Consider the following 17,222-nt stretch of genomic DNA (forward strand, 5'->3'; position numbering starts at 1 on the left):
CCACCCTCTTGAAGTTTCCTCTTTGTAAACCTTGTAGCTTGTTTGTGATCCTCTTTGGCAGAAGGTGTAGTGTGTAACTTCAGACTTCTGACTTGTTTGGCATTTTGGACTAAAGAAACTTTACAAGTTTTTTATCATAAGCTTGGCACTGTTGTACAGTGTGACTTTTCCTGTTTCAGCAATGGGAGACTGGGGGCTCTTAGAGGTTTTTTGTTGGTTTTTGTTCATTTTTTTAAACCCAGAGTAGATTTCTTTTCTTCCCTTTATCTTGCCCACTCAAGAACCAACTTTTGGTTTTCTGATACTTTTACTCTCAGAGATGAAGAAAATAGTGATGTTTTGTTTTTCTGTATAAGACAAATCGTTAAACTATAACCCACTTAACCTCAGATATTTACAACTTTGGAATATAAAGAAGGATTTAGAGACTTTTTTTTTTTCTAAGTGTCTTCTGGTCTTAATTTTCAACATCATCTTTTCAGTAGCTTCGTTCAAGGTGTGGTGAGGAGTCATGAATAATTTCCTCTGTCTTCACCATCTGTGCTACCTTCTGCCTCTCTTCTGTCTGATGATGGAGTAGCTCAGCTTCACCAGATCTTTTTATATGCTAATACAAACTAGAGTCCTTCATTTTTGTAGTCCTTGGCTACAGTGTTGAATAATTACCTTTTCTTTTTTTTCCTTTTTTTCTGTCTCAGTTTTCACCTTTGAAGGCTCTCTATACTGAGATTTATTTAGGTAGGTTCTATTCAATACTGGGACCAGAGGAAGTCTCTTTTTTACGTGACAACACAAACACTTTACTACCAAGCAAGAAATACAACGGTGGTTCGTCCTAACTTTGCAAGGGAAGACATTTGTACTTAAAATTCAAATTCAGAAAAGTTAATCCCACTTTGTTTTTTCCAGTATATGAAAGAAAACTTTTTTTTATTCTTGTCTTTGAAAGTATTTGGACTTTCTGGAAGAGTGCAAGTTAGTTTTTTGTTCTGTATATTAGTCTGTTAGTGAAGACCCAGCAGTGAGGATAGCTTATCTAAGGTGGACCAGGATTCTGTGGAAAGCTGGATGAATTAACTGGACACTCATCCTTCTACTGTGATGAAGTCCTTACTAGCTAGTCTTTCTGCAATACCTGGAAAAACAACTGTTTTTTCAGTTTGCTACTTATTCCTGTTTTCCTGTCTAGTTGTGAACAATATAATCCCATGGCATGCTTTTAGAAGTCGAAACATCTCAGTGATAGTGACGCTCCAGACCCTGACACTTTATGCAAAAGATATGTTTTTCTGCTGATTTTCATTCCAGATCACAGTTTGTCACTTGTCAGTGAAATGCTCAAACTGCAAACTCATGTCGGAGGGGCAGGAAACTTTTCTTAATACATATCTCAAAACTTACCTGAGTGTTGGGCCCACATTCAGAGATGGCATGTTCAAGTGGCAGCTGATAACACCAAAGTGATGTTTGATAGCAATGAATAGCACGGCACAGGGTCTGCTCCTCTTCACAGTCCAGAAGTCTTTGCTTTTTATGCATTGAGTACAATATTCACCTGCTCATTCCTTTCTTGAATAGGTGGTGAATGACTGAAATCATAATTGGGAAAAGAATTCTAACTTTTCTGTCTAGATTCTTATGTATATACATACTGAAATAACTCAGGATATATCTTTTTGTCTTGAATATGAAAAGCAGAGCTTTCTATTCCTAAGGTACTGATCCTTAGTTCCTGTTTTGTGCCTTTCTGGGTCTATGTCCAGAAACTGACCATACATATTTTTGTGATTTCTCACATCACACATTGTTTAGTTTTCAGTTGGAAATCACAACATTGTGTCTTTTTCTGATATTTAATGATTTTTTTTTTACCTGTTCTACTCCAGGTAACGTTTCTTAAACCTGAATCCTGGGTGTTTGTCAGCGTTGCGGCATTGATTTCCTTGTGTTATAACAGAGGTCCTTAAGAACACAACGCTATGAGAGAGTTATTTACAAAGCCTTGTCAGTTCTCTCTCACGCAGAGCTTCTGATTTTGGATTGTCTGTTGGAGCTAAAGAAGCACGATCATCCAGTGGTTTGTTCCACACTCACTTTGTAAAGTCGTATTGGCTCACAAATTCAGTGTTTATTCAGTATTCTCAAAGGTTCTCTGGGTTTGATGAAATTGTTTGAAATGCTTGCAGGAGGTATATTTACACTGCCATTCGTGGTCATGTTTCTTTTCAGGTTGTAACATCGTTCAGGAGAGTAGGTGAAATCCACACCCTTATGGCTTTCACCACCAGTTAAACATTTTGGGTTAAAGCATCCACAAAGTCCTAATAGCTTCTCTCTCTCTCCCGAGTGATTCTCCTTTCATGCTGGATTTTCACATAGCCTCACATACCTAAGCCAGTCTTCCATGACCAAGATGTCAAGATGAAATTGACCTTTTCATGGTCAAGTCAGGACTATGTTAATAGCTGACCAAAACTATTTACAAAGTCTGCTAAACAATGTAATGACATGGCTAAGATGGAACAGGCTCACAGTGGCACTTCATCAAAACTCCAACAGTCCCTGAGAGTCTTTGCCAAATTTGTCAAGCTCCTCTGCTATAAGCAGAGGCAAAAGGTTTTCAGTCAACATTGAGTAAGAGTTGTGCCATTATACAGACATCTAGGAGTTAACAGTCAGATCCCTCTTACTCAGTATGAGGTCTTAAGACTTGTTACTGAGAGTACTGTGTGGAGATCGTAGAATCACCAAGGTCCCAAATCATCTGATTCAACTGTCCACCTACCACTGATGTTTCCCCACTACAGCGTGTTCTTTAGTACAATACTTAATGTTTCTTGAAGACTTCCAGGGATGGGAATCCCACCACCTCCCTGGGCAGCCTGTTCCAGCACCTGCCCACTCTTGGAGAAGAAATTTTTCCTAATAGCCAACCTGAACCTCCCTTGGTGCAGCTTGAGGCCATTCCCTCTCATTATGTTGCTAATTACAACATAGGAGAAGAGGCTGGGCTCTACCTCACCACAGCCTCCTTTCAGGTAGCTGTTGGGAGCTGTAAGCCTCCCCTGAACCTCCTCCAGACAATCCCAGTTCCCTTAGCTGCACCCCATGAGATCTGTGTTCCAGACCCCTCACAGCTTTGCTGTCCTTCTCTGGCTGTGTGCCAGGACCTTGATGTCTTTGTTGTAGTGAGGGCCCGAAACTGAACACAGTACTTGGTGTGGCCTCACCTGAGCAGAGTACAGGAGGATGATCACTTCTCTGCTCCTGCTGGCAACACTATTTCTGATTCAAACCAGGATGCTATAGACAACCCAGGCAATCTGCTGGCACATGTTCAGCTGAGTGTTGACCAATACTTTCAAGTCTTATAACCACTGTGCCTCAAGCCTGCAGCACTGCCTTGGGTTTTGTGGCTAAAGTGCAAGATCCGGCACTTGATCTTGTTGGACTTCATCCCATTGGCCTCATCCCAGCGATCCAGCCTGTCCAGATCCCTCTGTAGGGCCTTCCTGTTCCCATGCAGATTGACACTTCTTCCCAGCTTGGTGTCATCTGCAGATTTACTGAGGACGCATTCAATCCCCTCATCCAGGTCATCAAGGAAGATACCAAACAGGACAGGCCCCACTACCAATCTCTGGGAGCACCACTCGTGATTGGTTGCCAGCTGGATTTAATTCCATTCGCCACCACTCTGTGGGCCCAGCCTTCCAGACAGTTCTTTACTCAGCCAAGAGTGTACCTTTCCAACCCACAGGCTTGCAGATTCTCTAGGAGAATACTGTGAAGGTGGTGTGAAAGGCTTTGCTGAAGTCTAGGTAGCCTACATTGACAACTCTTCCATCATCCACCAGATGCGTCGCTCAATCATAGAAGGAGATCAGGTTGGTCATCCAGGACCTGCCTGTTGTAAACCTAAGCTGGCTAGGCCTGATCCTCTGGTTGTCCTGCACGTTCTGTGTGATCTCCCTCAAGATGATCTGTTCCATGACCTTATCTGGCACTGAGGTCAGGCTGACAGGCCTGCAAATCCCCAATCTTCCTTACAACCCTTTTTGATGAGATGAGATTTACCTACATGAAATTTAAAGTGGAGAAAGTAAGCTATTCATAGGTTACACTTCAAAGTCTCTCTGCTACCTTTAGTTCGGCAGTGGAGCAAGGACTGAGGTGTGACAGCATCTATAACTCAAATATGAATTGAGGATGTGGTGTGAACACATGCCATGGATAGATTATGATTCTCAACTGCCTGCGAACATGTGCAACTACAATATAAATATGTAAGTGAATGACACTTCTAAGAATGTAAGTCACTGCTGAAGGAAAGGGATTTTGAAAAAAAAAATTACTGAATGTATTCATGAAAACCCTCCAAACTGGTGCAATGTAGCTCTGAAATTTAATCAACTCAGATGATTTAGAATTACTTGAAGCTGAGAACACTGATACAAAAGCATCATCAGAGTGCTTTGTAAGATTTACTGTTTAATGTTCTCTGGAAAACAAAAAAAAATCAACGAAAGAACTCCTCCCCCCCCCCCCCAAAAAAAAAAAAAAAGAAAAAAAAAAAGTACATATACATATATACACATATATATATAAAATCAAGGTAATTTGACTCCATATAAATGTTTGGGTTGTTACAGGACAATGCCAGAAGATTACCTTTGAATATTTTTATTTTCTCTCCAATTGTCTCGTAGAGTTAAATATACAGGGGAATGTTTCAATCCTAAGAAATTAGTATTTACCAACAGAAAATTACTCAAGCACCCTTGTTTTTCTTTCAGTGGTTGTTTCCAGTCAATATGGCCTGACTACTTCATGCTGAAGCTAAGGGTCTGTTCAGATCGGCTTATAAACCGTGATGAGGGTAGGGTTTTTTTGTTTTTTAGGGTTTTTTTTGGAGAAACAGGGAGAGCTATAGCATGGAATATAGCTATTAGAAGACAGAAAGGACTACTTAAACCCCGAAAAAGGAGGGCTTGGGAAACACCAGTCATTTGATCAGCTGTTTACTTTGATATCTGCAAGATACTCATCAAGCTTATTTTATGCATCAGGTGTTTTTAAACAATATGGAGTTTTCAGGGATGGCCCTTATCAAATTGCTTTAGTTTTGTCCTTAGGTGGGGTTGCTGCTCTGCAGAAGGCAGATGGTAGTGGTATGTTTGACTTCAGTGAAACTTCATTAAACCTTAAGCACGTCATGCAATGAAGTGAAAGCCATCTTACTTGAAAAAGTGGATTTTGAGTGATTACATAATGTCACAGTAGGGCCACATGGGGTCTGTTTGGTCCATTTTTATTCTGTATTTTTATTAGCAGCATTATTGGTGAGTTTTCTAAGTTTACTCTTGTCTGACCCTGCCTTACTCTGCAGAACAGAACTGATACAGAACATTGTAAATTAATATGATGGCGCTCAGAAAAGGCAAGTATGAAGTACTACAGTTACCAAGTGAAATCAAATGCATGACTTTAAAATGCAGTATACCCCACTGAAATACTGCAAAAAACAATCGTTTTAGTGTGGTCAGCAAACCAATACTAAATCAACAATGTAAGTGATACTGTTGAAAGTAGAGGGAAGAAAAAGAAATCTCTGAGGGGTGTATTAATGCAAGTGTCATACAATGCAGGAGGGGAGAGGTACACCCTGCTGAAGGTGTACTGTGTCCAGACCTGAGCACCTTTAACAAGCAAACTGGAAAGAATGGGGAAAAAAATAAAATTAAAAGATGGACAAATTATATGATAATGAAATGTTTTGATTTGTTGAGTTTAAAAGGGGAGAGGCTGAGTGGACATTATTTGTAATTATGTAAGATCTCAATAGAGGAGGATTATAAGAAGCTCTGTCGGTGGAGCATGAAATAATCAACTTCTTAGTTGTCATGAGGAAAAAAAAATTGAAACAAAAAGCATTCTAATAATTAAAGTAGTGTCAAGGTTATCTAGGGAAATGGTGGAATTTCATTTCCTGGGAGCAATATAAATAACCAGTAGGAGTCATAAGATGACCTCTGGTCTTTCTGGCCTCCACTTGCTTTTACATACTGGTATGAGCAGAAGTTTGATTACGTCAGTGGCTGTCACTGCGTTTAGCACTTACGAGACTCCCAGAGGAAAAACCAGTGCATGCCAAACCATTTTTCTGTCCTAGAAAATTCACTGGTCGAATAGGCCTGAGTGTAAACACCTATGAAGTAGCAAGGGCTGCAGAACTTCCCTTCAGTGGAGTAGGAATATAAGTTCAAACACAAAATGTCACAGCTGAAATCTGTGTTACGCTCTACCAAGTGCCTGAGGACACATGCCTATTGGAGGTGGGAGCAAGAAGTGAAGTTCCAGACCATTCCAGTCATCAAATGGTCCATTATGATGATAATTAGCAGCACAAATACAACGCAGCAATATGTTTTCCTTGTCAGACTGATAACTTTTTGTCCATGATCTTATTGGCAGTGCTTCCAGTCACAAGTGTGATTCTGGTACTTTGCTCGCAGAGCCAGCATTGTCATGTTTTGCTGTCATGTTCTGCTGTTACTGGCATCCATAATTAAATGTGTGCATCATCTTGGAAGCATCCAAGTAAAATGATTTGCTGTTTGCTTTTCAACTTCTTGAAAAGGTTAAAAATGAGGACTTTCTCAGTGCTACATCTGTCCTTTGTCACAGATCGTTCAGGCTCTGGTTTTATTTCTCTTTTCATTATGCTGCTTAATTCTTCAAATTTAAATTTCAATCATCTTTATACGGTCACAAGAAGATGAGAAAGATCAGAGAATGTATATCTCAAATGCTGGTTTAAGCAAAATACAGTCTCCGAAAGATCTTCTCACTTCATCTACATTTGGGCCCAAAGAAACAGCTTTTCTGTTACTCAGGGGTGGGAGTGTGCCCAGGTTTTTGCTTTCTTCCCAGCTATGTTTTATTGATCAACGTAAGCAAAGTGAGAGCCGGAATTAACAAGCTAATGGCCACTCTTTGGCCTGTGTAATGGAATTTCTCTTATCACTACCGATAATCTCTCTTGAAAAGAAAACATGATATTGAAAAACCAGGAGGACATCTGGGCCACGTAACTCCAGAGTCATGACTGGCAATTGTTTGTGTGTGGCAGGTACAATTGCACAGGATAAATGGCCAGTTTCAATGCCCAAGAATGCTGCTGCCCCGTTCCGTTTAGTGTTACAAAAGCAGACCAGTATTCGACCACTTCAGACGTGCTGGTTCATGAGAATTCCTGAGAGAGAGAGCTCAGCTGCCTGTTTTTACGCATGCACAGAAACATGAAGGTCTGAGATGTCTCACAGGGTCACACACAAAGTCTTGGGAAATTGGGAATAAGAGCTGTTTCTTGAAGCTCTTGGTTCAAAGTCTGAACCACGAGATCATTATTTTCCCCCACATCACTGAAGTCTTGTTTCATCACTTCCAGCAGCTGATAAATTACTTGCCTGAGCTGCTTCAGCATCAGAACTCTGAAGCCAAAGGCAAGAAGCATGTGTAGAAGCCATCAATTCATCGAGATACTTTAAGATGCATTTCATGAATAGTTCAGACTAAAAGATACTTAGCTAGGGGTTTGTTTGTTTACTTAAAATTGATTTCATTGTCTAAAGAGTTAGTTTCCCCTTCAGGAAGCTGAGAGCTGCTGATGAATGCTGGGTGAAATACTCAGTTCCTTAAGAGACTTTGTCTGATGGTCTCTTTGCAGTGATCATTCTCTGTTACGCCTTATGTCAAATTGCCCCCTAGTTACCTTATAATCACTGTATACACCCACGTTTTGGTGTTAGATTGTCCTGAAGACAGGGATCTCTTGGAAAGAGTCCAGCGGAGGGCCACAAAGATGGTGAAGGGCCTGGAGCATCTCTCCTATGAGGAAAGGCTGAGTGAACTGGGTCTGTTCAGCCTTGAGAAGAGAAGACTGAGAGGGGAACTGATCCAGGTTTATAAATATCTGTGGTGTGGGGGGCAGAATGGCGAGGCCGGACTGTTTTCAGTGGTGAGTGGAGACAGGACAAGGGGAAACGGCTGGAAACTGCAGCATAGGAAGTTCTGCACAAATGTGCACAAGAACTTCTTTACAGTGAGGTGACGGAGCACTGGAACAGGCTGCCCAGGGAGGTGGTGGAGTCTCCTTCTCTGGAGATGTTCAAGACCTGCCTGGATGCCGACCTGTGCGACCTGCTGTAGGGAACCTGCTTTGGCAGGGGGTTGGACTCGATGATCTCTGGAGGTCCCATCCAACCCCTATGATTCTGTGGTTCTGTGATAAGGACAATTACATAGTAATTGTAAAATAGTAGTTGTAAATTTTCTTTCACTGAAACCCTGCAGAGTTTGCTTGTGGGTATGTCTGCACTGTGACCTGGTGGTGTTATGGCAGCTCACACAGATGGGCAGTAAGGTTTAGGTATCATACAGATGTGTATCGTTCATGGCTGTCTCCCGTGTTGAAGTCTGGACAATGATCCATGCTGTCAGCAGCCAGCCTGGCAGGATGAAGGCCAGCCTGGGCTCATCTCCACCTTATTTTGTTAAATCTCCACCATTACTTTGTTAAAACTTTCCTGAGATCGGAGGACATTTCTATCCAGTCCTTTGTGGGACGGTTAAATTTCCTGTGCTTTTTGTTCCCTCATTTTGTTCTTGTAGAATTGACTGCACTCACTGTATACACTGCAAAAGTATTTTCTTTTGTCTCTTTTACCTGGGCAGTTCCTTTATGTCTTGCTTATTATATTTTCCATGTTTTTCATTACATACAATTGGTCCCATTTCTTCTCTTCTCCTGGCAGAGCCATGCTGATTTCCCTGTAATATCACTTACTGTTTGTCTCATTTGTCCGGCTTGTCTTTTACACAGTGCCCATTCTTTTGCAGCAGGTCATTGCCACTGCACATTTTCCAGTGGCAGTCAGACAACACTTGAAATATTTTGTTCATTTTCTCTCTTTGATGCATGGCTTGAGTTTGTTTCTCCATTTGAAAAATTCCAGTTATTTTTTTGGTTAGTAAGTCACAAATCTGCTTTCCTCTAGGTCTGGTATAGTCCAGGTATGTATTTCTTTCTACCTCTGCTTGGGCATCTGTTCATAAGTGCTTCCTCCCTCCAGCAATTGATGTTTATTCACCTTACTTTTATCTATCAGACAATATTGCTGACCTAAGATAGGAATAAAAGAAGTAGTAGTAAATACTCTGAGCTGCCAAAATAATGACATACCATTCCATATCTGTGACTGTCTGTTTCAGATTTTCAGATTATGAGAATTTACTTCATACTTCATCAAAGTATGTTGCATGTAGAATGTGGTGTGTATTTAATGTACGCAGTTTTTACGTAGGTATCGATTGCAAGGAGCTAAACTTCCTAACAGTTAACCTTTGTTTCATAGAATCATAGAATGGGTTGGGTTGGAAGGGACCTCAAGGATCATCAAGATCCAACCCCCCTGCTGCATGCAGGGCCACCAAACTCCATATCTAATTTGGCTTTTTTTCCAAATTAGACTGGTGGGATGGAAAGATCCTTAGATAAGTATACAAAGAAACATTTGCTGACTCAAATGAATTGAATCAAACGTTCTGTCTCAGAGGAACTCAAAGACTTTTGAATGACTTTTGAAGAAGAGATTTACAGTGGAATTTAGGAATTCAGGGTTACAGTTGCTGTGGAGTTTTAATGCTTCTGTAATAGATGAGGTCCAACCAGGATTTCCAGATTTTTGTAAGAGTTATGAGGGTAATGATGGGGTGATCTGAGCATAGTTGAGAATCAGTGATAAACATTTTGTGTCCACATGAATGGCACCTTGCTTCGTACATACTGGGTGGAAATGTTTATGTGCAGGTAAAACAGCTATTTTACAAGAACCAGACTGAGTTTAGGGATGCGGCATGTTATTCACTCTGATTTCTCACTGTTACAAGTTTTAACTTGTGTTTTATGCATTTTTTTTTAATTAAAAAAGCACTGTCGCAGCACTAATGCAGGTGGGTTATTTTCCCATGTATTTACAAGCAGAAATACAAAAGCACAAATGAGATGCTGCTTGGAAAGGTTGTGAAACCTTATCCTGTTTTTGTGAGGGGAAAAACAAAAACAAAAAACTTATACCTGTGTATTAATCCCTGTTGAAACTTAATCTGAACTTATATATCTATATATTCATCCTCCTGGTCTTTCTCTCTGTGTGTGTATGTGTGTGTATGTGTGTGTGTGTGTATCTCAGGGTATGATTTAGCAGTGGGTTGTTAGGGTAACATGGTTAGGTTGCAGTTGCACTTGATGATCTTGAAAGTCTTTTCCAACCTTAGCTATTCTATGATTTTATACATATATTTATATATTCTTGCTCTGGGATCGTGTAGATAGATATTTTCTATAATTTTTCACATCTCTCATAATTAGCATTCTGCATAATGATGTCCATGCATTACGTTTTCTCCCATTTGCAATGAGCTGGTCTGAAGGTGGCAGAAGTCAGCACCAAAGCTTCCCATCTTCCTTCTGTTTTGGTTTCTTGTAGGTTGCTGAGTTGGACAAATTCCTTCTCTTTGAGTACTACAGGGGCCTGCTGCTGAATCTCCAAACCATCACATGGAGCTTGTCAGTGAGCACAAGGTTTACAGAAGATATGTCTGAAGGACGCTCCCAAAGGTTGTGTTTCCCTGGGATGCTGAGATTTTCAAGTTCTGAATACACACACATGAAATACCTGAAAGGCTGCTATCAGAGACAGGAGATGCTGTGGGTACATGGAGGAAAGTTCACTCACTGCGCTCTTCTGCCCTTCCCTGTGCTCTGGGTGTTGTTGGGAGCGCTGCACTGGTGGGTGGCAGTGCCCTGGGCCTGGCAGAGTGCATGACAGTAGGTAGCAAATAATTAGCTCTTCTTCAAATGAAAGAAAAACGTCATGGGCTTACAGTGCTGCTGTGTTTAAAAAAAAAGTTTTGTTTGTGGGCTTTAAAAGTTTGGCCATCAACTGTAAAACTTAGGATTAGACTCAAGCTCTTTGTTTTAAGCAGGCATGTCCAGCCCATGGCCCACAGGCTGCATGCTGCTTGCACAGCTTGTGCTGAGGACTCAGTGCCCTGTGCCATCGTGGCAGCATTCACTGACATTTATGAACATTTATGGAGACCAGGCAGTGGGTGTGAGCACAGCGAGGCGCTGGGTGGTGCATTTCAGCAGTGGTGATGTGACAGTGGGTCACCTCCACTGGTGCACGTTGTTACACATGTGCAAGCTCTTGCTCATTGCTGCTGAGAATGCAGAGCTAATGGTGGTGACCGAGATGAAAAAGAGTGTTTTGTAAACTCTGTGATGTTACCGTGCCCTTTTATTGGTCGTCGTTTCCATGGAAATAAATAGAAGGCATTACTTTCGGAGCAGTCTCCATAGATGTGGCCCTTGGCAATTCCACTCTGCTCCTTGTGGCCCAGGCAACCCAAAAGGTCGGATGCCTGTAGTTTTTTGGGCTGCTCCGAAAGTAACGCCTCCTGTTTCGTGACGTTGACCCACAACACCAGAGGCGGATGTTGGCGGCAGGGCGGTAAGCAGCGAACCTTCCCCCACCATCCCGCTACCTTCTGTTGTTGCACTTTGTTGCCGTGTGGCAGATGGCAGCCGAGGGGCAGTCTGACGAAATGGCCAACGCGGCGCTTTCTTACCGCTCCTTTCTCACAGCGTGCCTCTATTCACACTCTTCCTCTGCTTGTTTTGAGTGTTTTTTCAAGGCCGGCAGCAGGCTGAGGTGTGAGTCCTTCCCAGCCGATTGATTCTGAGGGCACGTGTATCGGCTTCCTCTTTTATTTCCTCCTCGGATTCGCTTTAGCACGGGGCTTACGCCAACACGGACCACTGCTGTGCAATATAAGCTTTGCTTCCTGAACTACTGTTTTGCACTGGGTACATTTTACAGTTACAACTTCAGCGGCTCTTCTAGAGGGAAGGATGTCAGTGCGGATAAATCGGGTATCAATCTTCTACCGCGACCCGAGGGCCGCTTTCCCCGCGGCAGCACGGCGGGGCGCCTCCCGTCCCAGCGCAGCGCCTCGCGTGCCGATCGCTGCGTCCAGCCCGCCGCTGCGGATCGGGCGTTCCCGCGGAGCGCCGCGCGCCTTGGCCGGATGGCGGCAGTGCCCCTCCACGCACGGCCCGGGGCCGCCGCTCGGCGCCGCGTTCCGGGGATTTCTGTCGAGGCGTCGGCTCAGGGGCTGGAAGGGAGCTCGGAAGCAACAGCCCAACCCCCTGCTAGAGCAGCTCACTGCAGAAGTCGTACAGGAACGTGCCCAGGTGGGTTCTGAATATCTCCAGAGAAGGCAACTCTGCCACGTCTCTGGGCAGCCTGTCGCAGGGCTCTGACACCTCACAGTGAAGTTATTCTTCATGTTCATATGGAACTTCCTTTCATGTTCATATGGAGTTCCGCTTTGGCCCCATTGCCCCTTGTTCTGTCATGGGGCACCACTGAAAAGAGCCCGGCCTCATGCACTTGCCTCCCTTTAGATATTTACGCAGGCACTGATGAGATCCACAGAACGGCCAGGGTTGGAAGGGACCTCAAGGATCACGAATCTCCAACCCCCCTGCCACAGGCAGGGCCACCAACCTCCACATTTAATACCAGACCAGGCTGCCCAGGGCAACCTTGAACACGTCCAGGGACGGGGCATCCACAGCCTCTCTGGGCAGCCTGTTCCAGCACCTCACCACTCTCATAGTAAAGAACTTCCCCCTGACATCCAACATAAATCTCCCCTCCCTCAACTTAAAACTATTTCCCCTTGTCCTGCTGTTATCTACCCCCTCAGCCTTCTCTTCCCCACGTTGCACAACCCCAGGTCCCTCAGCCTTTCCTCATCCAGGAGATGCTCCAGGTCCCCACCATTTTTGTGCCCCTTCACTGGGCTCTCTCCAGCAGTTCGTGTTTACTGAACCGAGGAGCCCAGAACTGGACACAGTGTTTCTTTCCGAATGGGGACTTTACATTTATGCCTTTAGATGTGTTTGCAACTTTCACGCCAGGTATATGCAAGAAAATGGGCAGTGTGTAAACGAGATGGCTGTGGGCAGCTCTCACAAGTGTGTAGGTCTGTCCCTCACAGGGCTTTGCATGGCTGGGGGAAGCAGTGACAGTCTTACAGAGCTTTCTGCTCTCAGCTAGAGCTCAGTGGCAGTGCTGGAGGACGGAGAGCCCAAATCTGCTCGGAAACATCAGTGTCTCAGTTAATTCTCACGCTTTGGCTTTGCTGTTCCTCTTTGAAAGCCAAAATTTTAAGAACAAAACCAAAGAGAACTCCATACGTAGAGCAGAGCAGCTGCTGGCAGCCCCTTGCTCTGCTCCAAGGGATGCAGCAGAGGTGATGAATTCGTTAACTGCGAGAGGAGATTTCATTTCGTACTTCACTTTTACAAAAAAACATTTTTGGTTTTTGTTCTTTTCACCGTGACTCATCAATGGTGGCTGCCTGATGGCTGTGCAGGGTGGTTGGTTTTGGTGTACAGGTGTGTGAATTGTCCTGCAGCTTTGAAGCGCAGAGGCACACACAGCTCAGTTCCCTGAGGTTGATGTGAGTGGCGCAGCTCTGTAAATTCATATATCACACTGCATTAAAAGTGATGCTTAAAGGCTCACCCCGCTACCAACAGTTGGGTGGCTTTGGGAGAGAAATGGGGTGGTGAGCGTTGGACTGTTAGCGGCAGGTGAGGGCTGAGCTCGCAATACCGAGTAAAACCCCCGATCAGCTCGTGCCAATTAGACGAAGCGTACACCGAAAGGGCAATTTTGGGGAGCGAGCCGCGAGGAGCGGTAGCGAGAAGCGTTTCCCCGCTGGGTCGGGGTCAGGCGCTCCCGGCGCGGCGCCGGCAGGCTCAGCCCGCAGCGCAGCAATAGCGCTGCTCGGCCGCAGGGGGCACCGCTCTGCCCCGGCCCCGCAGCCTGCGGGCACAGCCCCGGCCCCAGGGCCCAGCAAGCCGGGCCCTTCTCGCCTCCTGCTCGCGCTGACCCCGAGCTCCCGCATTAAGAGATCAGCGCTGGCTCCCGCCCGGCTTCCGAGAACGGATTTGGTGTCAAGGGCAAGGAAAAGCGGCTGCCGCCCGCAGCGCCGCCGGCCCCGGGCTGCCGGGGAGGGCCCAGGTGAGGTTACCGCAGCACGGCCGCCCCGCGCCGCTCCCCCGGCTCCAGCGGAGGGCTGCCCGCGTAGCCGAGGCTCCCCTCGTTCCTAGAGCGAGGGATCTCCGTAATCCGTGCGCAGGACTCACGGCTTCCTTCCCGTTTCAGGGGGGTTTGTAACAGCTCGAATTAACGCGTCACCTGGGAAGGCACAGTTCCCACATCCACCGTCTTATGACAGCTCGGTAGAGCCGATGGGATTGACGGGGTGGGTACACTAAGTGGCCCTGGGTAGCAGGGCACACTGCACACAAGTTTCAGAAGGCAGGAGAGAAAGAGACACTCACTGGCTTCCAACAATGTCGACTCCTATTTCAAACTTAATTTAATTCTTATGGAGAAAAGAGTTCCTTCAGGAGCAGCCAAAGTTTAATCAGTAACACAACAGTGATTTAAGCCCAATTCTCAGTATCTTAGTCATACAGCGCTGCTGCTGCAACTGATTAGAAACCCCATTTCATTGAAATATTGCATGGAAGCATGCAAATTCCAGTGTGGAAAGGCAACAGTCACTTCATCATTTTAGATCCCGTGTTAACGCATCACCAGCTCGCACATTCAAAGCCTTCAGAGAGAAATTTAACAGTTGCAGGAATAATAACCACCCACAACCCCTAATTCGGAGCCACTATTCTGAACGCAAATCAACAGATCTGGGACATCAGAATCAGCCGTGGGGTGGGAGGGAAGTCACACTCCATGGGCACGGCTCGGGGTTAACTGCTTTTGTGTACATTCCCCAGCACTTGGGCAGTAGCATCCCCTCGGCCATCCATTGCTTCTCGGGTTCCTTCCACACTGGTTACAGGCATAAATTTGGAATATACACTCAAATAACACTTTCCAAGTTACAAGAATTATTATTCACTTCAGGTCATTTTATTCTTTATATTCTCTACACATTTGAACTTGCTCAGTAAATTGTAACAGAATGCTTAAGTATTTAAGAGAAAAAAAAAAACAAAAGCCACAAACAGCACAAATCAGAGCCAGCAAACAGTTGGTCCCCAAAGAAGAAAGCCAGCAATCAGTTCAATAAACACACTTGATTTATTTTGTATAAAAAGGGGTTAAGTTTACAACTAAACTTTTATAAAAAGTTTAGCATGATTAAGTACATCATTACACTTTTTGCAGAAACGTCAGTTTCTGCCACTATACAAGAAAACTCTAATTAAAGAGTTCACAAGGGTTCACTCATATATATATATTTATATATAAATATATACACAGCATTCAGTCCTAGGTTTGGGTCAGAAAGGCAATTTCTGACCCCAGACTCTCCTAAAAAACTGAACACCGGATCCTTCTGGTACTCACGCTCCACCTTTGGAAAAAAAGGCAAAGTCTGCTTTAAAATGGGCATCTCCGCGCGTGATTTTGTTTCGCTCCCCATGTTGGGAATAGTATATAAAGGAAGCCTTCCAACTAGGGAAAGGGTATTTAAGAGTCTCTTCATAAATAACTAGGTTCAGTCCAACTTGAAGAATGGGGTGGGGGATAAAGATCGATCTTGATTTGTTTTCTTCTTTATTCATGTTTAAAGGTCCTTTTAGTTTAGTTAGCGTGGATTTCTCCCCTCCAGATGCAGCTGAAAAATTCAGCACCTCAAGAAGAAGAAGAAAAAAAAGAAGATCCTGTAGACGTATTCTTGTGCAAAAAAAAAAAAAAAGAAAAAAAAAAGAAAAAAAAAAAAAAAAAGAAGAAAAAGAAAAGAAAAGAAAAACCTCCTCAGTGGAACACCTGCAAGAGATTGAAAAGAGGCGTATTTAGGAGCACGCTAACAGGGCAGTGATCCGGACAGACTGGCGCCAGGGAGGAAGCCGCAGTTTGAACATTTAACCAAACACTCAGAGATTGGGCAAACCCTGGCGTCCAGATGCAACACATACATGCTCACACACTCGCTCTCGGGAGCGCAGATCGAACATTAAAATAACACACACTCCAGGGAAAGGACAGGAGGAGGATTCTCAGCCCAATCTCTGGCCGGATCTCTGCAACGCAACGCTCAGAGGCGCCAGTCTGCCTCTTGGAGCAATTACTTGATTAAAAGCAGTCTCTTATTGAACCGATAGCGCAGACAATCCCACATCACAGGAGGGAAGGAACGCTGCCAGGATTCCCCGCTTGGCAGCCGGGGGGCCGGGCAGCGCCAGGGGCGCACCGTGCTGGAACCGCTCGCGGGTTGCCTCGCTTGTTTTACTATTGACAAAGCATCTCCGCACCAACTTTTAGGACTGCTTTCTGCGAGCGGCAATCAACTTCAAATACGGCTTCTCTCCCCCCCCTCTCTTTAAGTGGAAGCGCTCTCGAGTTTACAAGACAAACGAGACGGGCTGTACTCACCGTGCGATTCAGCCACAGAGCGCTTTGCTGTCACTTGCCATTAGTTCTGAGGGAAACTCGGCTGCCTGCGGGGAGAGAGCGGACAGAGCGGGCGGCGTGAGGGCGGCCAAAGGAGGGCAGGGCAGGGCTGGGGCCGCGACCGGGAGCGGTGCCTACCTGTAAGGAGAGGATGCTGATGTCTGTGTTGAGCGTGGTCAGCGGGGTCCGGGAGGCGGCGTTCTGCCCCGGCCGCTGGTGGTGGAGGCTGACGATGGACGGGTGCGAGTCCAACGCGATCTGCAGGTCCAGGATGTAGTCGATAACGTGCTGCAGGATTTCCATCTTGCTGACCTTCTTGTTCTGCGGGATGCTGGGCACCAGCTCCTTCAGCTTGGAGTAGCAGTCGTTCATGTTGTACAGGAGGCTCATGGGGTCGTCCACCGGGGTCTTGCTGCGGGAGATGCCCAGGTTGTGTTCCGAAAGACCGTTCTTCCGCACGGACCTCACGGGGCTGAAAGCTTTCATGCTGAAAGGCGGGCGCGGGGAGAGCGCACGGAGCCTGCGGAGCGCGCTGCCTGACGTTCCACTCTCGGCGCCGCCGGAGCTCGCACTGAAGTGCGGGGCCGCGCGGCCCCTTTATAACCGCCGCCGCCGCGCCCGGCCCGTGCGCGCCGCCATTGGCCGCCGCCCGCCCGT

General features: G+C 45.3%; 1 protein-coding gene across 1 annotated transcript; it reads right to left on the bottom strand.

The window, feature by feature from the left end:
- Positions 1-15,055: 15,055 nt before the first annotated feature.
- ID2 (inhibitor of DNA binding 2) lies at positions 15,056-17,136 on the bottom strand. The gene is made up of 3 exons (XM_052686605.1): positions 16,704-17,136; positions 16,548-16,612; positions 15,056-15,941 (listed from the first exon to the last, which is right to left on the bottom strand). The coding sequence occupies exons 1-2, from the start codon at positions 17,049-17,051 to the stop codon at positions 16,556-16,558; spliced, it is 405 nt and encodes a 134-aa protein (XP_052542565.1). The 5' UTR covers positions 17,052-17,136; the 3' UTR covers positions 15,056-15,941; positions 16,548-16,555.
- Between the last annotated feature and the right edge of the window lie 86 nt (positions 17,137-17,222).

Source organism: Tympanuchus pallidicinctus, unplaced genomic scaffold (genome assembly GCF_026119805.1).
Source record: "Tympanuchus pallidicinctus isolate F22 unplaced genomic scaffold, pur_lepc_1.0 scaffold1, whole genome shotgun sequence".
In the NCBI taxonomy this organism is placed as follows: Eukaryota; Metazoa; Chordata; class Aves; order Galliformes; family Phasianidae; genus Tympanuchus; species Tympanuchus pallidicinctus.

Coding starts and splice junctions, on each gene's coding strand:
- ID2 (XM_052686605.1), bottom strand. CDS start 17,051: ATGAAAGCTTTCAGCCCCGTGAGGTCCGTGCGGAAGAACGGTCTTTCG. Junction 16,613..16,703: donor TCAGCATCCTCTCCTTACAG/GTAGGCACCGCT, acceptor CTCTCCCCGCAG/GCAGCCGAGTTTCCCTCAGA.